The 22,141-nt window shown below is 40.9% G+C and overlaps 2 protein-coding genes across 15 annotated transcripts in view; both read left to right on the forward strand.

Annotated features, from left to right (window-relative positions):
* ubr5 (ubiquitin protein ligase E3 component n-recognin 5) overlaps positions 1–12,234 on the forward strand; it is a 31,910-nt gene extending 19,676 nt beyond the window's left edge. For 2 of the 11 annotated variants that reach the window (XM_020091147.2, XM_069536659.1), the window contains exons 34-58: positions 33–272; positions 473–596; positions 842–953; positions 1,101–1,232; positions 2,197–2,454; positions 2,555–2,823; positions 3,014–3,225; positions 3,479–3,712; positions 3,977–4,050; positions 4,272–4,444; positions 5,116–5,265; positions 5,586–5,803; positions 6,114–6,234; positions 6,778–7,150; positions 7,319–7,406; positions 7,498–7,642; positions 8,380–8,510; positions 8,718–8,778; positions 9,621–9,802; positions 9,916–10,000; positions 10,115–10,270; positions 10,578–10,691; positions 10,800–10,944; positions 11,069–11,154; positions 11,484–12,234. In XM_020091147.2, the coding sequence (XP_019946706.1) occupies positions 33–272; positions 473–596; positions 842–953; positions 1,101–1,232; positions 2,197–2,454; positions 2,555–2,823; positions 3,014–3,225; positions 3,479–3,712; positions 3,977–4,050; positions 4,272–4,444; positions 5,116–5,265; positions 5,586–5,803; positions 6,114–6,234; positions 6,778–7,150; positions 7,319–7,406; positions 7,498–7,642; positions 8,380–8,510; positions 8,718–8,778; positions 9,621–9,802; positions 9,916–10,000; positions 10,115–10,270; positions 10,578–10,691; positions 10,800–10,944; positions 11,069–11,154; positions 11,484–11,696 (4,096 nt within the window). In that variant the 3' untranslated portion in view covers positions 11,697–12,234. Of the gene's footprint in view, positions 1–32; positions 273–472; positions 597–841; positions 954–1,100; positions 1,233–1,566; positions 1,600–2,196; positions 2,455–2,554; positions 2,824–3,013; positions 3,226–3,478; positions 3,713–3,976; positions 4,051–4,271; positions 4,445–5,115; positions 5,266–5,585; positions 5,804–6,113; positions 6,235–6,777; positions 7,151–7,318; positions 7,407–7,497; positions 7,643–8,379; positions 8,511–8,717; positions 8,779–9,620; positions 9,803–9,915; positions 10,001–10,114; positions 10,271–10,577; positions 10,692–10,799; positions 10,945–11,068; positions 11,155–11,483 lie in introns of all 11 variants that reach the window. The other 9 variants (XM_020091144.2, XM_020091145.2, XM_020091146.2 and 6 more) reach the window with 9 other exon arrangements.
* Positions 12,235–13,301: 1,067 nt separating this feature from the next.
* Positions 13,302–21,272, forward strand: mtdhb (metadherin b). 4 transcript variants are annotated; one of them, XM_020091162.2, is made up of 13 exons: positions 13,302–14,039; positions 14,273–14,398; positions 15,583–15,664; positions 16,011–16,184; positions 16,533–16,583; positions 16,700–16,840; positions 17,024–17,104; positions 17,205–17,273; positions 17,376–17,497; positions 18,118–18,234; positions 18,311–18,421; positions 18,609–18,735; positions 20,262–21,272. In XM_020091162.2, the coding sequence occupies exons 1-13, from the start codon at positions 13,704–13,706 to the stop codon at positions 20,324–20,326; spliced, it is 1,602 nt and encodes a 533-aa protein (XP_019946721.2). In that variant the 5' UTR covers positions 13,302–13,703; the 3' UTR covers positions 20,327–21,272. The 4 variants fall into 4 exon arrangements, with proteins under 4 accessions (XP_019946721.2, XP_069392763.1, XP_069392765.1 ...); XM_069536662.1 differs by having other exon boundaries at positions 13,401–14,043; positions 14,277–14,398; positions 17,376–17,509; XM_069536664.1 differs by having other exon boundaries at positions 13,401–14,043; positions 14,277–14,398.
* Positions 21,273–22,141: the final 869 nt, after the last annotated feature.

Consider the following 22,141-nt stretch of genomic DNA (forward strand, 5'->3'; position numbering starts at 1 on the left):
GACCATGTCTTCTCTCCATTTCCACTACATAGCAACTTCATCCCTCAGCCTATTGGGAAATGTCGGCGAGTTTTTCAGGCGCTCTTACCCTACGCTGTGGAGGAGCTGTGTAACGTAGCCGAGTCGCTGATTGTTCCAGTACGAATGGGTATTGCACGGCCTACCGCTCCTTTCACTTTGGCAAGCACCAGCATCGATGCTGTTCAGGGCAGCGAGGAGCTCTTCTCTGTTGAACCTCTCCCTCCAAGACCCTCACCTGACCAGTCCAACAGGTTGGTTGTCTCTATGATATACTTTTTGGCATGTTATTCCAGTGCACTGAATTAAGGAGCATCAAAATGTACTTATGTTAATGTGCAAAAATTAAGAAATTACTTGTTTCAAATTATTGAGTAGTTGAGTAGAATTTACTAGAAGTAAGGAAGCTGAATCCTCACTCAAAGACTTCTGGCCATGTTTTTCATTTTTCCAGTTCCAGCCAGACAGCTGCCTCTTATATCATCAGGAACCCCCAACCTCGACGCAGCAGCCAGTCTCAGCCTGTCAGAGGAAGAGACGAAGAGCAGGATGACATTGTATCAGCAGATGTAGAAGAGGTGGGTGCCTCATTATAAAATCATTAGCCACAGTGAATGTTGTATGCAAGGGATTCAGTTTAAGTTGGTGACATGGTTTCTAGAGTGTTTCATGGAACTCAAACTGTTGTTTTACACTGACATATTGTTGAATATTTTTATGTATCAGTATTTAGTTTATTCCTCACATCATAGTATTATATCTGATCTGGTTTGTCCTGCCTTGCTTAAAGTTTTCTCTTATGATCTGGTTGTTTGTCTCTCAGGTTGAGGTTGTAGAAGGGGTAGCAGGGGAGGAAGACCATCATGACGACCAGGAGGAACAGGGAGAGGAAAATGCAGAGGCAGAAGGACAGCATGATGAACACGATGAGGATGGTGAGACACCTACTTTTTCTGAGTGAAAGCAACACTGAAGTTTAGTATATTAATGATATTAATCAATCAATTAATTTAGTTTGAATAACTATTTGAACCCAATCAACAATGACTGATGCATCTGTTTGTCTGTGTTTCTGCCTTTAGGAAGTGACATGGAGCTCGATCTGCTGGCAGCAGCTGAAACGGAGAGTGACAGTGAAAGTAACCACAGCAATCAGGATAATGCTAGTGGCCGCAGGAGTGTTGTCACAGCAGCCACTGCTGGCTCTGAAGCAGGTTGGTCAACAGCCACTCTTCATATTTAGTACAGATTTAATTAGATTTTCCATTAAAGTGATTTATGAAACATTCTCCTCGGTTTCAAGTTTGTCTCTATTGTGGAAATGCAGTCACCTTTGTTATGGACCTCCTTTCAACTGAAATCTTTCCAAATTTCTGTCATGCCACGGTGTGGTGTGTTTTCTCCTATAGTTGCAGCTTAAATCGGGTCTCACAGAATCACTAGTGCTTAACAGAAATCACTTTGGATTGTGAGGTTTATGTTTGGAGAGCTAATAATACAGCAGACAAAATGGTCCCTGGCTGAATACCCAATGTATTTCATTTGCAGGCAGTAGGGTGTCCTTGGCATTTCCTATTTTTGGTATGAGCTCCTCTTTACTTCAATGCATATACAGATGTCAGGGCAAAGAGTGAATTTGCAGAGTTGCATACACAATTTCCTGCTGCGAGTTCCTTCAGTTCGTCCCCTTCTCACATCTCACTATTATTGTGCAATTCGTTTGTGTCACTTTTAACTAATAAAGTCCCTCTTCACAAGTTTGGTCTTTTATCCAAATAACAAACTAATTTGACGACTTTCCAAATGGTGTGGTGTTTTTTCTCCTTGATCATCTGAAATGTGTGGGCTCTTATATTTTCTTTTAGAGTATTCAGTACAATTTAAATATCACTGTTCTCTCTTTTGAATTAAATTTCCAAAAATTATGAAAACACATATTATGTAGAACGAGTTGATCAACAGAGAGCAGTTGTTGTTTTGACCTTAATTTTAAGTGTTTTCACTATCCTATTAGTGTTTGGCCTTGTGGTGGTGTGATTTCACTAACCTGCACTCCTGCCTGGAAAAATCTGATAAAAAAAAGACAGAGCAAAAGGTCAAATAACATTCTCATGGCCTTAAACCTGTCCCCCTTAACTTTTTCCTCACCCTTTATCCACCTCCCCCTCCTCTCTGAAGGTGCCAGCAGTGTCCCTGCCTTCTTTTCAGAGGATGACTCCCAGTCCAATGACTCCAGCGACTCTGACAGCAGCAGCAGTCAGAGCGACGATGTTGACCAGGAAACTTTCCTTTTGGACGAACCACTGGAAAGAACAACTAGCGCTACACATGCCAATAGTGCAGCCCAGGCTCCTCGCTCCATGCAGTGGGCTGTAAGAAACACCCCCAGCCAGAGAGCCACCGGAAGTGCCCCCTCCAGCTCCTCAACGCCAGCTGGTCAGTAAAGCTTTCTTATTCTGCGCCTTTATTTTCAAATGTTAATGTTTGCTTCCCCAGATCAGTGTCAGACATTTTGTATTTTTTTCTTTTTCCGCAGCAAGCTCCACGGGCCTGATATATATTGATCCCACTAACCTACGTCGCTCCAGTGCGATTAGCTCCAGTGCCGCAGCAGCTGCGGCGGCGCTAGAGGCCAGCAACTCCAGCAGTTACCTGACATCTGCCAGCAGCCTGGCCCGGGCCTACAGCATTGTTATCAGGCAAATCTCAGACCTCATGAGTCTAATTCCCAAGTACAACCATCTAGTCTACTCACAGTACCCTGCTGCTGTAAAGCTCACCTACCAGGATGCAGTCAACCTGCAGGTAAGATAGAGTGTCATCAATGTAGACTGCCTGCCACCTATGCATCAAATTACTGGTGTAAAATATACAGTGTCTTTATTATTTTTCTGTAAAAAGGTACAAATCACAAACATAGACCCTTATTATAGTAGCGGCCGATTGGTGTATATCCCATGGAATGATTCAAAAGAGCTAATGTTTGTTGAAACAGAACTATGTTGAAGAAAAGCTGATTCCCACCTGGAACTGGATGGTGTCCATCATGGATTCCACTGAAGCTCAGTTGCGATATGGCTCAGCCCTATCATCTGCTGGAGACCCTGGTCACCCCAGTCACCCACTCCATGCCTCTCAGCACTCAGCTCGCAGGGAACGCATGACTGCTCGAGAAGAATCCAGCCTCCGCACCCTGGAAGGACGCAGGTAAAAGAAATGATCCTTGGTTACCTTGTAAAGTACATCTTTTCAAATTTATTTTGGTCATTTGATTAGTTTGTTCCCTTGACACAAGTTAAGTACACAGTGGTAAGAAATCAGGAATAGCTTCTTTTAAAGCCAATTTTTTAGTCTTAATCATTCCCGTCATGTTTTTTGTTCGACACTCGGCCTATTTAGCTTCATATTTTTGCATTTGTAATTTGAGTGATGTTCCATTTTTTCTGTATTTGTTTTTAAGGAGAGCTGCCACTCTGTTGACCGCTCGCCAAGGCATGATGTCAGCACGAGGCGATTTCCTGAACTACGCATTATCACTGATGCGCTCCCACAACGATGAGCATTCTGATGTGCTTCCTGTACTGGACGTGTGCTCACTGAAGCATGTGGCCTACGTCTTCCAGGCTCTCATCTACTGGATTAAGGCCATGAACCAGCAGACCACACTGGACACCCCACAGATTGATAGAAAGAGGTAAATGATGAACAAGAGGGCAAATAGTTTTTCATAAAGGGAAATGTACTTTTAGATCGATTAAAAACACAAAGAGACACTATTCCATAATCATTGTCAATCATCAACTGCCATTTCTTAACACATTTTAACTCTGTACCACTAAACTATTTAATTGTATATACAGAACTGCATACGATTGCCCCTGATCAAACCTTTTTTTCTGTTTTGTAGTTATTGCACTTCATCTATGTGTTAAAGACTAACTGTAATCTGTATTTGTAGAAATCGAGAGATCTTGGAACTGGGTTTAGACAATGAAGATTCTGAACACGAGAATGATGAGGACACCAATCAAAGTAAGTCTGATAATAATATGCAATGTTTAAAAATATTTTAAAATAACTTGAGATTATAAAAGATGGACAGATTCATATAAAAATACATATAAAACAGCTTTGTTAGACAAAAGCAAAACAGCTTCCTAACCTTCATAATATTGACCAATATTAATATTAATTATCTGTCTTTCCAATTGTTTTTTTGTGCTTATAGTTGCTTTGTTTCTGCTTCACCTCAGGTTCAACTCTGCAGGACAAGGATGAGGACCCGGTGCCAGCTGAAACAGGTCAGAACCACCCCTTCTTCCGTCGCTCTGACTCCATGACGTTCCTGGGTTGCATCCCACCCAACCCCTTCGATGTTCCCCTGGCTGAGGCAATTCCACTGGCAGATCAGCCCCACCTCCTGCAGGTCTGTACCCTGCTCTGTCTCAATTCGATACAGGGCCCACACCTTATTTATTCATAACAGGATGTTTTCTTGATAACAGAATTTTTTTCCACAGAACATCGTCACTGACGTTGGCCTGTATCACCAAAAGCTCTCTTGACATCTTCCTCACTGTCGTCTATGCATATGACACTGCTTTTTCATCCTGTGATATATATAATTTTTTTTTTTTTAGTAAATCTGTATAATGGGGTGATAAAAAGTATTAACAAGATATTCTGTTCCAAGACAGGGATCCACCTTTTGGCCCTATAATCACAGCCGTAGCCCCAACTGATGCTTTAACTTGTGGCAATGAGGGTTTATCCAAATGCCAGTGGACCATAAATGTACAAAACTCATGTAAATTAGATTCACAGTGCAATTTCAAGTTCTTTCCCACATTTGTTTGAAACGGTTCCCAGTTTCTGGAAGCCAGTTGGTAGTATCAATATAGATCCGGCTGTGTTGAGGAGCACTTGTTCACTTGTGGTGCTATCAGCACCTGAATTCATGGGCACCACGCCAGAACTAGACACAGGGCACAGTTAGTAGATGCACTGACATAACTGAAAGGAAGATGTTATATAATAGCTAAAACCCTCTGTGCCATCACCCTTACCATAATTTCAACTTCACTTCTTCTTTTACAGCCTAATGCCAGGAAGGAGGATCTATTTGGTCGTCCCTCTCAGGGCTTGTACTCCTCCTCCTACATGGCAACCAAAGGCCTGGCTGAGGCAAGCATGGACAGGAACTGCCTGGAGGTAAACATGGGCTCCTCTCTACCCTCCCCCTCTCAGGTATACCACCCCTCTTCACTGGACAAACACTCTGGCAGCTGTGCTCTAATATTCACACACAAAAAACCCATTGAAATATTTTAGTTACTTTTAAAGATTCATTATTTCCACAGCTTTTGGGATTTGCTGGAAATAAAAGATAGCAAATTAAAATGGAAATGTTGGATAGTCTTTTTGCTTACATAGCCATTTAAGTGTGGGTACTGGAACACAGCCTGCGTTCTGTGTCCCATTTCCATTCTTTCATCATTACACTGTCATCTACTCAAAACACTTGTTTTCACATTATTAAAGAGCTGCTCTCAACCCCACTAAAACAGATCCTGCCCACTAAGATGTCGTACTCAGCCAACCTGAAAAATGTAATGAATATGGAAACAGGCCAACGAAGCACGGAGACCCAGTCACTGGCTGAACAGGAGCTGGAGGCTTCAAAACCAGGCCCTTCACCCCATGATCTCGCAGCCCAGCTGAAGAGCAGCCTGCTCGCTGAGATTGGCCTCACTGAGAGCGACGGACCACCTCTCCCATCGTTCAGGTCAGCACCCAGTCTTAGACATAGACTGAGGATGACCCAACCAAACAGTTTTGTTTCTGGGCCTGTTTTTAAGGAAAAGATATAGAATTAAATTGAAAATTGATACTTAAGGTAATTTGCGAATGCATTTTGAATTACCAAATTATAACACCGTGCAGTCTTCAGAATTAGGCAATTTATAATATACTGTATTGTAGCCAAGCTCTCAAGAAAGCCTAAACCCCTGTTTCAATAAATGTATATTATTTCTTAACATTTTCATGTTTTAAAACAATTTTGACAGAATATTGTCTGTCCTCTATCTGTTCAGACCTCACTGTAGTTTGATGGGGATGATGATCTCACATGACATGCTACTAGGCCGCTGGCGTCTGTCATTGGAGCTCTTTGGTCGCGTATTCATGGAAGATGTGGGAGCTGAGCCTGGATCTGTAAGTCATTTTATTTCTTTTTTTAAAAAATCTTAGTAAAAATAAAAATTTATTGTGCTAACAATTGTGTCTTTGTACGCCCTTGTTTTCTACCATTATGTTTTTAATTTCCAACCTATTAATAAATTCATAAATACTGAATTAAGCTTTATTAATAAGGGCAAACATTAACAACTGTCTACATTAACCATTCCTGGGCTTGTTGCTGTCTTCAACGTTTTTGAGTTCAGTGCTGTCTCTTTTTTATTTTTGAATTGACCCAGCCTTTTTCTTTTTTTTTTTTTACACTGTGTTGGCCCGCTAACTTGGGCATGATTATTTTTCCTCTTTGATTTGCCATTGGTGTAGCTACCTTCACTAAGCAGCTTGTGTGACCTTGTCAGCAGGAAGTTGTGATCTACAGTTTTACATGAAAGCCAGAGGTCCCCAGCCACACAATTGTGCTCTTTAACATTATAAGGACATATTTAAAAATAAAAAATGTCATACTTGAGCTTTAATGAACATTTTATTTTATTTGTCTCTATTTTTTTATGATCTCAGATCCTCACAGAGCTGGGTGGCTTTGAAGTAAAGGAATCCAAGTTCCGTCGGGAGATGGAGAAGTTGAGAAACCTGCAGTCCCGTGACTTGGCCCTAGAGGTGGACCGGGATCGAGACCAGCTTATACAGCAGACCATGCGTCAGCTAAATACGCACTTTGGCAGGCGTTGCACAACCACACCCATGGCTGTACACCGGGTGAAGGTCACCTTCAAAGATGAGCCAGGCGAGGGCAGCGGTGTTGCCCGCAGCTTCTACACGGCCATTGCCCTGGCCCTCCTCTCCAATGATAAGTTGCCAAACCTGGACTGTGTTCAGAGTGTCAGCAAGGGCATGCAGGCCAGCAGTACGTGTCATCACGATTACAATTCAAGTATGACAATACGTGGAAACTATAATGTATTATGGAACTTGATTTCATTGTTGCATTCAATCATGGTTTTTTATGCTGTCAACACTTATGAGTGAAAAAGAGATTTATTTACATAATTAGTTCAAGACTTGCAAGATAACCTGCTCTGTTTGTTGTGGATTTGTGTAGATCTAATGCAGCGTTTGAGGAACCGAGACCGAGAAAGAGAGAGGCGAAGTGGAGGGCTTCGAGCGGGTTCTCGGAGAGACCGAGACAGGTAAACTTCAGCTCAATGCATTACCCTTTTAAAATCATCCAAGAAAAGGTCTGTGCTTTCTGGTGCAAATTTGAGCATTTGTCTTGTACAGAGACTCGAGGAGACAGCTGTCCATTGACACAAGACCTTTCAGGCCTTCATCAGAGGGCAACCCCAGTGACGAGCCCGACCCTCTGCCTGCACACAGACAAGCCCTCGGGGAAAGGCTCTACCCGCGCGTTCATGCAATGCAACCGGTACTAAAACATCTGCTTGTGTTAAAGCTCTTTGTTACTAAAACTGTTTTTTGACAGCTTTTGGGCTGGGCGATAAAACAATAGCAATAATTATTGCGATATAACTTTTCCTCGATAGAAATGGAAGACATGTCGTTATAACATCGATAAGACTCATTCCATCCATATTTTGACAGACAACACTAACAACCTATGAGAATGAGCATAGCTGTTAACCCTAACCCTGCAACACAAAACAAGAAGTAAGGTGATGTGCACAGTCAGGACATCAGGGTAAAAGTGACACCCTGATGTCGTGAGTGTGCACATCAATCTGGAGTCATGATTCAACATCATTCAGTTTTTAAGGTGAGTGATCAAAAACATCAGAGGAGCAGAGTCATTTGTTGACCTGCAGAGTAATGAGCCTTAGTACAGTGGCAAGTAATTATCTGTTTTATGCTTTAAAGAAAAAACATTGGAAGAGAGGAAAAGGAAGAACCTTGTACATAAACACAAATGTGCAAAAAAGTTCTTATCTGCCCATTTGATTTATTGATTCAGTCTTCGATACATATCGATATCGACTGATGTGAAAAACGTTATCGCGATAAGATCTTTTTCCATATCGCCCAGCCCTATATTGGGCATAATTGCCTGGTTCTTGCTTTACAAGTTTACAGACCTGCTCAGAGGTTTTGATTCTGTTTTGATTTGGTGAAGTTGCCTATACTGGACTTTGTGTCTTGTCTCCTCAGGCGTTTGCCAGTAAAATCACAGGCATGTTGTTGGAGCTGTCTCCTGCTCAGTTGCTGTTGCTGCTTGCCAGTGAGGATTCTCTAAGAGCCAGAGTTGAAGAGGCTATGGAGCTTCTCATTGCACATGGAAGGTAAAAAAAATGATGTGATATACAGTGGACCCCATTAGTTTTTTTTTTTTTGTGTAGGGAAAGCATAGATGGTGTACTGTAAATTGTATCAAAATGACGTTTGTACAGAACTTTAATTCATTATGAAGATTATTAACAGTTAACAGAAAGAATGGATGTTTCCACACCACAGTTTGATGAAACTAACTAAATTCTCTTGTCATCAAGGGAAAATGGTGCTGACAGTATATTGGACCTGGGTCTCCTTGACACGCCGGAGAAAACACAAGTAAACTCAACATTTCTGTCTAATGTTCAGCTGTAAATTGGTTAATTATTAATTCTGTTGATTCTCATCCAATTAATATGGTTCGTTTGAGGATTGATTTTGTTGTTCCTGAAGAACAATATGCACAATTTGCACTTATGCTGTAAATGAAGACAAAATGAGTAGAGTTAAGCCATGTTTGGTTGATAGTTGATTATGTCACCCTGCATGCACTGTTGCAATTGATTAATTGACAGGGGTCTCATTGTTTTGTGTTCCTGCACTCTAATCACTGTTAAATTACATAATGGCAGAGACTGGTTAGACCAAGAGTGATAGTGGTGCATGTTTGATGAGGTTATCCCATATTAAGATGCGAGAGTTTTCATTGATAATCATTAGCCTGCTATATAGGCTATATATAAAGCAAAATTGATTCTGCTGATAATTATTTAACACGTTTAGTTTTCAAATGTAATGTCAAATTAGATGCTTTATTGTATCTTTTAACAGTCACAATCTCTCGGCAGAGTTTGTCTTTTTTGCTCACACACTTTGTCCAGATTTTTATTTATTTTTATAACTCACTCTAAATTCAAAAATCCTTACTAATGTGGGTTTGACTTTAAGTACTGGTTGCTCTATCAACAACTACAGTTAAATCTTAAACCAGCTGTGAAGAACCTAAACAATTCTGACTTGTGTCAAATATCATTCTAATCTGGTAACTCACGTATGCACATATGACTAGTGGGGACCTGGCCTGGTTTGGCATACTAATCCTTTTTTTCCTTGAGATACAGGCACAGTAAATACTGATGCACAACATAATGACTGTCCTTTTTCTTTTTTTGTGCTTGTAGCAGCAGGAGAACCGTAAGCGTCATGGTTCAACCCGCAGTGTGGTGGACATGGAGCTGGATGACCCAGATGATGGGGACGATAATGCTCCTCTCTTCTACCAGCCTGGCAAACGAGGCTTCTACTCACCACGGCCTGGGAAGAACACAGAGGCTAGACTCAACTGCTTCCGAAACATCGGCAGGTAATGAACTGTGGTGGTGTCACATGCAAGAAGTTACACAAAAGTAAGGGATTGTATATTAAAACTCGAGTTAAGGAGGAAACAAAAACTTAAATATTTTGTTTTCTTTCAAGAATACTGGGGTTGTGTCTGCTGCAGAACGAGCTCTGCCCGATCACGTTGAACAGACATGTCATCAAAGTGCTGCTTGGGAGGAAGGTAAGAGAATCGTTATTTTGAATAAAACCATTTTTAGAGTAGTTTGACCTCACTTTGAGATGTTGGTTCTTTTCAGAATGAGGTTTCTAATCGTACTTGTGTTTGTTACTGCAGGTGAACTGGCATGACTTTGCATTCTTTGACCCAGTCATGTATGAAAGCCTGCGGCAGCTGATTCGCCATTCGCAAGCAGGTGAAGCAGATGCAGTATTTGCTGCCATGGACTTGGCCTTTGCCATCGACCTCTGCAAAGAGGAAGGAGCTGGACAGGTAACAGAGATATTACTACCAACAGTCATGCTCAGTCTGTGTTTCAAAAAATCACTGCATGGACCTTTAAATTAAATAAAGTCCTCACAACAAATACAGGTATCACCAGTTTATGATAAAGAATCAGCCAGTTGTATTGGCTTGGTTTGCATCACAGAACATGGATTAGGTAAACACCTCATAAGGTTCAGATCTTTGAAATCAGAAAGAAAATTCTACCACACTGGAAAGATTAGAGATAAATATGTGCTCTGAAATATGTCTATCATAAACAAACTAATTGTTCATGTTTTACTCCTTGGTTCAGGTCGAGCTTCTCTCTGGTGGGGTCAACATGCCAGTAACGCCCCTCAACGTGTATGAGTATGTGAGGAAGTATGCGGAGCACAGAATGCTTGTTGTGGCGGAGCAGCCTCTCCATGTGAGTAATAAACCCCAGACATGAACTCTACCTGTCTGCTTTGTAAACACACAAACGTTTTGTCAGTCACTAAAAATTGTCTTAATTCTAACTGTGTGTTCCGTTTAGGCAATGAGGAAGGGTTTGCTGGATGTTCTTCCTAAGAACGCCCTGGAGGACCTGACAGCAGAGGACTTTAGGCTGCTGGTCAATGGCTGTGGTGAAGTCAACGTCCAGATGCTCATCAGCTTCACCTCCTTTAATGATGAATCTGGTATGGCTGCACATTCTGGATCTCTGCTCTGTTTGCATCCGTTGGAAGTTTTGTCTGTTGTCTGCATTTTAGGGTTATGATACATTTACATATCTGATGCAAAGACTTGTTATTCTTCCAACAGGGGAAAGTGCAGACAAACTACTGCAATTTAAACGGTGGTTTTGGTCCATAGTGGAGAAGATGAGTATGACTGAGAGGCAAGATCTGGTAAATGTGTTTTTAATTTAAATATACGTTCAAATTCATTGTTCAACATGGTCAGTTATCATCGTGGTGTATTAGAGTGGGCATAGGCTCATTAGAGCCAGTGTACTTTTTAGGTGACAATGCTTCAATTGAAGGAAAGTCTCAGTATTCTTTAGTGTACGCTTTAATTTTTCGACAGCAAGTGATGTGGTCGTGGCACTATTAGAATCCAAAGAGCAAGAATGTACTTGTTATTTTTCAAAGCCTCCCTCATTGATCGTTTTGTTCCATCCCTACACATGAGGAGCTGAACATTACAAACATTTTTCTTGACTTATTTATCTCCTCAGGTGTACTTCTGGACCTCCAGCCCGTCTCTCCCAGCCAGCGAGGAGGGCTTCCAGCCGATGCCCTCCATCACCATCCGGCCTCCAGATGACCAGCACCTCCCCACAGCCAACACTTGCATCTCACGTCTCTACGTGCCACTCTATTCTTCAAAACAGATACTCAAACAGAAACTCCTGCTAGCCATTAAGACCAAGAATTTTGGTTTTGTGTAGAGGTTCGACAGAAGAGTTTAAAAAAAGGAAAAAAAAATGACGTTTACTGTTGTGTAATATTTACCTAGCTCCATTTTTGTAGATTTATTTTTTGTCTATACAATTTTATGAAATTCGACATACTGTCGTTATCTCCCCAGGCGGTAATATTTGTTTGTGTTGTGAACACAAACAGCTTGTTATTTTTATTTCAGTTTTTATTGCTTTTTTTCCTTTGTGTTAATGAAGAGAGGTATACAGTCCAGAACATTCCTGCATTGGCACTGTAAAATGTAAATCCCTCAGCTCTGCTCTATTGGCTTCAACCTTTGCTTCCCAGGAATTTGGTTTGACAGAAAGCTGTCTGCCGAAACCCAGCCAAAGATGACAGCAGTAGAAGTATTTAAAAGAAGAAAAGAAGACACACTGTGATTATAAGTTTTTTTTCCTTCCCTAGAAAAGTACTATCACTGACAGTTCACTGCTGCCTTTGTGGAAAGTCATTTTTTTCTTGTACAGGGGGAGTAGGGAATTTCAAAATAAACTTGGATGCAAAAGAGTTGTCTGTTCTTAATTCTAACTTTTTTTTACTCGCTGCTTTTATGTTCAGAGTGGTAGGGAAATACATTTTACATTAATTTGAAGGAGAAAGCTATATTTAAATCTTTGACACCTTGCTTTATTTTATGTTTTGAATAAAATCACACAGCTTGATTAAATCTATTTTCCCCCTGTATACGAAAACAAGTAATTTCAGAATCAAAAATTGGTGCAAAAAATTAATAAAATTTGTGTATACTTAAGGAAAATGTATAACAAGTGCAGCACTGTGGTGCAATTCTTGTTGGTGTATTAAACATGGGGTTAATGGATTATATACAATACCAGTTACAAATGTGCACCAGATCCAATGCTCTTTCTAGAAGTTTATAGTTGTTTTGGGGTAATCATTTGATCGGCTACACACTTTATTGGACCATTTTAATCTTTTTGTACCCCAGCCCTTTATAGGCTATAGTCAGCATGCTAGATGCATGGTAGATGTGTAGATAAGAATGTTTTATATTCTGATGGGGATTTGTACAGTGAGGAAGTTTGTTTATTTGTATTACATGAACAAAACTGTCAAAATCAAAGTCTCAACAAAATGACGTTGGCAGGACAAATGGAGCAGATGCAAAGCAGTGTGATAAAGCATCAGACAGAGTGCAGCTGAACCATAGACTGTATATACAGAGCGCTGAACGCTACCGACGGGATGTGGCTTTTTTGAACTGAGATTTTTGGCCAATCAGCGTAGGACAAATCGCCGCCCCGCCCATCTAATTGGAGCTGTCACTGACCGTTTTTGTTGCCTTCAAAACCAATTGTGAAAAACGGATTGTGGAGAATTTTGCTACTTAAACTGCACAAGATAAATCAGGCGGTATGGCAAAATCTCGTATCTCATTTGATAACTGATATATATATAATATATATATATTATATAAATAACAATAGGGAATAAATAGAAAAAAATGAAATTTTAACTCTGAAAACATCGATGATATATTGTCCTAACAGTGTATTCGTGAATGAACGTGTACTTTCGGACATGAACAGAGGGATAAAACCATAGATTGTATAAAAGGGATACAACCATAGGATACAACAGGCGTCTGCGATTTATAAGCTCGAATGTCAAATTCACAAACGGCCGTGAAGGCAGCATTTCTCTTCCAGTCAGAACGGGCCATATGAGGTGAACCTGTCACATCAGTCACTGCTGCTCCGCTAGCGCTGGACCCTCACTAGGATGGTATCACTTAGCTTGTCGGCTAGTTCGCTAATTTAGTTGGTTAGCACGGTCTTCACGCGCTTCGAAGAACTAGCGCCTCCCAAGGCCCGTGTTGCTGGAGCAGGAGGGGATGAATTCACGGTTTCCCATCATGTCGAAGCCGTCCCGTTATTTTTAGCTAGCACCGCAGGCTAGCGCGACCAATGGTGGCCAGCGCAGCGTGACTAATTTGTCTTGTTGTTTGAGAAGCGATGCAAATGGAGCAGTGGCAGGACGCGGCCTCTCGGCAGGTCGAGCTGCTCACACACCGTCTGAATGAACTGCTGTCCAGGGGCCTGCAGCTGCTGCGCTCCGAGCTCGGCGTGGATTTAGGCTTGAAGCCCGAGCTCATTCCGCCATGGGTGATCCTCTTAGCGGCGTGCACCGGGCTGGTGCTGATGGTCGTCCTGTGGGCCTCGGTCTGCCGGGGTCTCTTCAAGAAACGACCCGCTCACAGTCCTGTGGACGACGGCATTGAAGTGACGCGCGGCGTCAGTAAACCCGTGAAACCCGAGGACCCGAAGAAAAAGAAGAAGAAAGCTGAAAAGGCACGTAAACCGAGCCGGTCTACACCCTTCTGTCGCTCGCTAACCGCACGGCCAACGAGGCTAGCTGTCATGCTAACATCTCATTGACAGCTGCAGCTAGCTTACACACTGTAACCTCAGGCTAGTGTCCAGACCCGGCCACGCTAGCCTGGGGCGGCGTTCCATACATTGACTGTAACCAAGGTGGGAATTGCGATAGCTGTCTTCATGGTTGGTTCACATGTTGTTTTCAGAAAGCCCAGCCTAACGGGAGAGCGGTTGCTGAACCCCAGGAGGAGGAGGAGGTCATCGTGTCTGAGGAGACGGTGCCACATCACCAGCCCACGACAGCAGAAGTCAAGGCTGAGAAGGTTGCAGAGGTAATTTTCTACCAGAGACACATGGCTACACATTCAGCTCAACATGACGGTGTGACCTGTACAGTTTTAGGTCCACTCACTGTGACGGATATTCCCTGGTGGGTATACATGCAGCTATTACCTTTAATTCATATGATCAGTGTTTTTCGGCATCATTTGCAATTGAACGCAGTACAGCAGACAACGCCACGTTTTCTTACTGTCACTCTGCAGTGATGTTACCAGACCAGCTGCCAGTGTTGGGTTACTGTTTTTAACCTGCACATGCAGCAAAATCCTGCATCGTGACTCCTGTTCTAGAACAGTACAAGGTGCAGCCTTTTTCCAGAGAAAGCCCCCCCACATACCACAAACTGTGCTCCTCAAGGTGCTGGAATATCAGAATATACATTAGAGTGGACTCCAAGAAATGAATGAGTATTACAAAAGATACATGGAACAGATTTAGAGTCAGTGTTAGGTGTAGTTTCACTTATAAATAGATGTGGCTGAAGCATGCTGATTTGAGTGACTCTCCATGGTTGGAGCATGGTTCCGCTTGCTCAGTTGCAGTTCTTGGAGGTCAAGTCATGTGTGCTTTGGGCTAGTATGTAGGTTTCTGAGGGGTCTTACAAGTTATAAAAAAAATTCAATAACTTACATTTTAGATCTTAAAAGGTCTTAAATACATTACATTATTACATACTAGGTCTTAAATACATTTAATGTGACATCAGTTGCAGCATGCATAGTTTGTAATGTCCCTTTGTGTTGTAGCTCTTTCAACAATACAGATATTTGCATGATGTAATAAAACTACAAACAAGACCAATGTGGAACTGATAACTACCAACAACCTGGTCAGAATTGATCTCAGTACACTTGACTTAGCTGTGGGAAGGATTATGTATACCTACTGTTTCTGCCTGTAGTTTGAGAGATAATGTTTCAAAGACTTTTAGCTGCTTCTCTGTATCTTTGCTTATGGGTAATTGACAATTAATTCTGGGACTCTGATATTTCCTCAATCTGTCATACTTGATGGTCTTAAATTTCATTTATCACTATTTTAAAAAGGTCTTAAATTTAACTTGTTGAAATCTGCAGAAATCGTGCCTCTCTCTATTTAATTAAGCCCTGTCTCACTACCCAAGCTTTTCACAAATACATTAGCTTTCCTGTCAACTTTATTTGTCCTCTTCCAGGTAAAGAAATCCAAGAAGAAGGCCAAACAGGCTGCGAGGGAGACTAAGTCAGTGACTGCAGATGGCAAAGAACCAGAAGAAGGTGAAATATTTTGAATCACATAATTAAGTTGATTTATTCAAAGTTATGTCTGGGTCTATTTTCATTTCACATTTTAAGCTTTTTTACAACACATAGATCAGCTAAAGTTTGCACAAATCTTCTAACAAATTTCAATGTTCTTTTGTATGTAGATTTCTTTATCTACCATTCTTAGACTGGTTGAATGGGACCATCCAAATACTTTTTTCTTTTTCAGGAAATTACATTTTGAGTTTATTTAAACGGTCTTTGCATCTACTGGGTCTTCATGCCTAATCTATATCATATTTACTTCCTTGCACTATGTTGCAACTAATTCCACGCTGCATTCACACTGACATTTCAGGCACATGGGAGACCAAAGTCAGCAACAAGGAGAGGCGTGAACAGCGCAAGAAGGACAAAAGTTCTAGTGATGGCTCAGCCAGTCCTGGAGGAGGGGACACGCCTGTCAGCAATCCTCCAGAGCAGCCCAAGGCCCCTGCAGCCCCAATTTCTGCAAACCAGAAGAAGAAAAAAGGTGACTTCATTACAGATATTTTCAAGTTTTTACAATTGAGAAGAGAGAAGGAGTTTGTAATCGTCTTGTGTTTTTTTTTTTTTTACTTGTATACATGAACACAAAGCACAAATCTCCGGACCGTCTTGGATAAACAGCCTTAATTTGGCATCTAGAGAGAGATCTGTGGAGGCGGTTGTTGCATTTATGTGCTCTCTTGTTGACTATACAAACAGCCATTAAGGGAATTGAAGTGAGTCTCGAGTGACTTTTGCTTAAAGTGTGTGTCTGTGCGTGCATGTGCGCGCTCTCCTCAAAAACATTCTCAAATGGATGGTGCACATATTGACCTTAATCTTTTATTGTCAGGAGAATCCACAAAAGTGAAGACGGAGAAGATGGAGGCTGTTGTATCTAAAGGTAATATTCAGTTGAGAATTTTACAGCCATTTAGGTCATGGAATATGAAATCACAAGTTCACATATTTCACCACGAACACTAGTATTTGTACTGAGTGCTACCCTCTTGGTTTTAGTGAACAGCAGAGAGGTGGCAGCAGAGATCGCTGGTGTGACGGACATGGCAGTCAATGTTCCTGCCCACATTGTGAGTCAGAAGTCAGGCCCCTGGACCAACAGTAGAGAACCAGTGTCACTTTGGAGAACAGAGATTGATGGTAAAATCTTTTATCTGGTTACTACATAACGTCTGAATCAGAATTCTATTTATTGCTGAGTTGTTTGTAACATGCAGGTAAAATACTGTCAGCTGCACTGCGAGAAGTTTGAATGCGCTGGCAGATGTGACCGATCTACATTGAATTCAGTTTCCTAGCCATAGTTATAAAACTGTGTTTCAGACTCGTGGACTGTGATTGACAGAGGAATGCCTGCCACTGAGCTAAAATTGTCTTTCGCTGGACTGGGAGTTGGTGCTGCTGGTAAATATACATCTCAACACTAGTTGGCATCGTTTACCAAAGCATCACATGTGCCTGGCAGGTTGAGTCACTGACAAACACTGTCTTGTGTTTCTCGTAGAGCCGCATGCTGTGAGCGACCTGCCCTGGCTCAGTCAGCCCAGAGTGGACGAAGGGTGGTCTGGCCTCAGTAAGGATATATATTTATTTGAACTCTTGTTTAAAAAAAAAAAAAAAAAAAAAAGAAGAAGTTATTTAACTTCTTAGTTAACTGTACAACTTTTTTTTTCAGATGGTGGTTCAGCCGACCCCAGCTCTGACTGGAATGCCCCCTCTGAAGCCTGGGGCAACTTCGAGGAGCCCACTCCTGAGCTGGCTCCTGCTCAGGAGAAGACCCTCCCTGAGCCTATCAAGGTTAATCTTCTGGTCAGAGTCACTTGTACATATGCCCAGGCTTGATGCAAAGCTGAGCATTCTTCTGGTTACCTGGAAGCTCAAAAAACAACAAGCCCGTAGTTGATGAGTCCTCTGGGCTCATCATGGCAGCTGTCTTGTTTCTTCTTTGTTGCTCGTAATAGTGACTCAACAGAGTGAATACACACAGGAACTTTGTTGTTTTACTTTTTATTGAAGAATAGTAAAGCCATGACTCTCCTACAAAGTTCATCTACAGTGGCTGACATCTCAGGACTATCTGGATGTGTAAAAAGCATGTTTTTACCATTTTTTATCATGACACACATTGTGATTAGTCATAGCATAGAAAATAGATGTGTTTATGTATAGATGTACATTATCATTAATGTAAATGCTGGTGTTTACCATGCATCACTTCATCAATGCTATATTTTAGATTGCCTCCAGATGGTGATAAGAATTTTAAATCTGAGACACAACATGCATAACTGAACTTCTCTTTTATTCCATTTTCAGTGAATCTGAATTATTCAGCTTAAAATGTCATGTTTGTTACTGTTTAACATTTTTAATCACTTTCTTTCTCTCTGACCGTATGTTATGTTTGTGTTCCTCAGGTTGATGACGAGGATGAAAAGGACAAGGGAGAGACTGCTTCTGATGGAGCAGCTAAAACTAAAAAGAAAAAGAAGAAGAAGAAGAAGGCTGCAGAGGAGGGAGGAGCTACTGACCAGGTAACCACCAATGAGAAAAACATTTTTTTCTGTCTTTCAGTCTTTGACATGTAAACTCAACTTGTTTCTTGTCAAGGGCGAGGAGCCAGAGAAGGAGGCAACGCCTGCAGCCTCGGTGAAGAAGCATCCACCTCTTCAGGAGAATCCTGCTGCAACCCAGCCTGTCAAAGCAGCTGCTGCTGCTGAGGTCAGTTGAGCTTATACTTGACACAAAAGCATGTGTAGTCTAAACGTGTTCCTCTTCAAGATCCGCAGAACTCTCATCTGTAGGTTAACTATTCTAGTGTGATCTTGGATACATACATTTTCAGATGCGTTCAATTTTTTTTTAAATAACTGCAATTATAAAAAGAGTGTTTTACTTTTCCTGTTAGGCAAGAGTTGAGCGACCAGTGAAGGGCAACGTATCCCCAAAACCCCCCGTCACTCAAGTGCCACAGAAGCCCACTGATGGAGAGACCACTGCCAAGCAGAACAGCCTTCCTGCTCCAGCTCAACAGAGTAAGCACACTGGGCCTCATTCACCAATATCTAAGAACTTTTCTCAGAAAACATTACATAAGAATAACAACGCTTTAAACTGCAGAATTCTTCACAGTCTATGTTCTTATATTGAAGAATGCCATGTCTTTGTAAGTTAAAAGCGCGTGCCAGTTTTTCCTAATTAGCAAAGGTAAACGCCCCACCAATGCTCATAGAAGGGCATGAGACTGCAGTGCCCACCGTACAGTTTATGGTGCACAGAACTCACAGAAACTCAGGTTTAAGAAGCCAGGAGTGATTGAACAAAAATTTAATGACAGCACCGCACCAGATTCAAACTGTTAAAAAAGTTGTTATACTGTTTAGTGACAGCAGTGGACATAAAATACCACAAATAAACGATCCATGGAATACAATTACACATTAAGTCAGAGCTGTATTGGGAGAAAGTCGCATAATTGAAGTAAACAAATGGTTTGATCTCAGATAGATTTGAAGTCAAAATAAATATTGCCAAAACCAGAAGAGCGAAAGGGAAGGGCGTTAGGAGTTATCTGAGCTGGGGCAGCGCATCATTGGAAACAAATGCACTGCAGGTAAACCGGCAGCTGAGCATCTGTGGATACTTGACCCGAGCCTGATAGATCCATCAGGACCGAACATGCCGTTTCAGACCAAATGTTTTGAATAATATTCAGGTTCAGGTCCTGCGTGGGTCGCCCACAGGGAGATGCAACCATGCTGTGTGGGGAACTAAAGCTGTAAACACTGCAAGGAAACCTCTAACTTGGTGCATTATTGAAGATACTAATGTAGACCTATCATGATAACAAATTGTTGGATGATATTTTGTTCCAGAAATTATTTTGATAAATTACATTATTGTAATAATTTTGAAACCATTTCATACCACTGATATATTGATAATATCATAGCATAATAATAGAAATAATCTTTTCGAAGAGCAATTTACCTTGAATTCTTAAGAATATTCAGTTTGACATTTAAATTATAATTCAAAATATTAAAATAAATGATTAGCACATAAATATAATAAACCTCATGTAACCAAAACAATAAACAACTCTGGTGCTGTTAACAAAAATTGCTATGAAGTCACATATTATATTTATTTATTTATTAATTGATGGTGTCAGATCATGAACCGGATCATTACGGTCACTTTAACACTGATGTCCTGGTTTTGCACGTCACAACACGAGATGAGTGATCAGGTAAATGGTAAATGGTAAATTTATATAGCGCTTGAATACAGGTCCTAATAACCTGTGATGAGTGTTGTTGTTTATAAGTTAAAGAGAGAGTAGTGTGGAGGGGGGGCACAGGAAACTCCTGCACGGTACAAATCCACTGCTGCTTCTGCTCTGATAATGAAGCTGGATTTTAATCAGAGAATCGAAAATCTTTTTCTATTTTTTTTTTTTTTTTAACCCAGCCCTTGGTGTGTCCCTACTGATGTGAAACACTCAATCACATGTTCAGAGTTGTCTGACTAACCATCCTCTCCTTTTTTGTGTCCTCAGAAAAACCTGAGGAGAGCCAAGCCCCTAAACCAGCAAAGAAGAAGAAGGCAAGAAGAGAGACATGAGATCGAGTCCACTTGGCAGACCTCTGTATGCAAAGGACTTCATATCCTGTTTATGCAACACCTTTTGTGACAAGGACTTTGAACTAGGGTCTTCAAGATGAACTTACCTTAAACACATGTCGGGAAAATGAAAACCATTTTTATACACGTGGAGTTTCAGTCAGTGGATCATTGAAAACTGAACCTAGATGCAGTGCAGTCTAATCTAATGCGGTTAATGATTTTAAGTACGCATTTGAAACTGATTCTGTCTTCTAATTCTACTGAATCAAATAACGGATTGAAGGAGCTGTATTGTAATCATTAGGCCTGTTGAAAATACTGATCATGTGTAGAAAATTGACGTCAGTGGCTAACGACTGGAGTGTCCTGTGCAGAGAATGAAAATGGTCAACTTGCATCAGGTCACAAAGTACTCGGGCCACGATGTTGATCTGGATTTTGATTTTCAGTCTTTTACTTTTGCTCTGAAATTTGTGAGCCATGATGGTACAGTGAGCACCAATGGGTGAATAGAGCACAGCGATCAAATGTTTATTTCACACAAACGGTTTTGGCTCAGTAGGATGTAAAACATTTGTGACATTAATGAGACATGAGCATCATTAGGCACAGGAAAGGGAATCTTGTCTGCTCTGTATTTTTGCATTCTTTTGTGTGACTACAACATTTCATTGACTTGATCCATCTGGTTTGTCCTTTATCTGACATTGTACTGCAGTGTGTCAACAACTGTGTCCTTGCTGTTTTTACTATCTGACTGCTTTGTGGCTTGAGCCGTGCGGGAGCCTCTGATCATAGATGTACCATGGTGTCACTGACCTCTTCATGATTTTCCACCTGTGGTTGATTTGGAAATCTTCAGAAACTTTTGTAAAACTTGTTTGTAATAAAAGAAACGCTAAAGCCATATGTAAAAATACTAAATAAAGGCCAGTTTTCTATGGTCAGGCTTCTTTGTGTTACACGGTTTGAGTCAGCAGCTTACAGAGGTCCTGAGTGGTGCAAGTGTGCACAAGATAAATCACCTTGAGGTGCCCCATGGAAACCGTCCACTGTGTAATGATTAATGAAAGAGGACGAGCTGTCATTTAATGAAGCGTACTGGGAAACAAGAAGCTATATTGAGCCTCAGGCCTCCAGGCTATCCTTTACTATATATATATACTCAGCCTAAAACCACAGTTTTATAGGATATCAGAAAAGAAGTGTGAGTTGACTTGACATATGGGCTAAAAGTAATTGAATACAGTGGGAGGTGTAAAATGTGATGGGTTACATCACCGGATTGGAGCCTATCTTGTCTGTCTGGTACGTCAAGTTAAAGAGTAAAACAGAACAAATCTGGAAGCAGTACGTTTTTGTTTTCAAAATAATAGAACTGCAAGAAGAATTATCAGGCTTTTTTGTCTACAGATGGTTCGAAAAAACAAAACTAGAACAACTGAAGCACTGACGTGAACTCAAGGAATAAACATTACATGATCATGTTTATAATACTTGATTGTATTATACATATATTTAACTGATATCTTTTAGTGTAAGTGTAAATATATTTTATACAGTTGGTGTTGCAAAATGGGGACACTATAATTCATTTATACTTAATTATTTGATAACTATAATCTATTTCATTTAATTATTTAAATGGGATATACATTCTACTAATTAGCAAAGTATAATCCACTCTGTATATGAATATATATATTAAACGTAGGCCCTATATTTATATGATTGATGTACATATATTTATGTATGGATATCTTATCCATCGACTTATAACTAGTTTCAATGGGGTACTTTAAAATTGTATTA

The sequence above is a fragment of the Paralichthys olivaceus genome, chromosome 13 (assembly GCF_024713975.1).
Source record: "Paralichthys olivaceus isolate ysfri-2021 chromosome 13, ASM2471397v2, whole genome shotgun sequence".
In the NCBI taxonomy this organism is placed as follows: Eukaryota; Metazoa; Chordata; class Actinopteri; order Pleuronectiformes; family Paralichthyidae; genus Paralichthys; species Paralichthys olivaceus.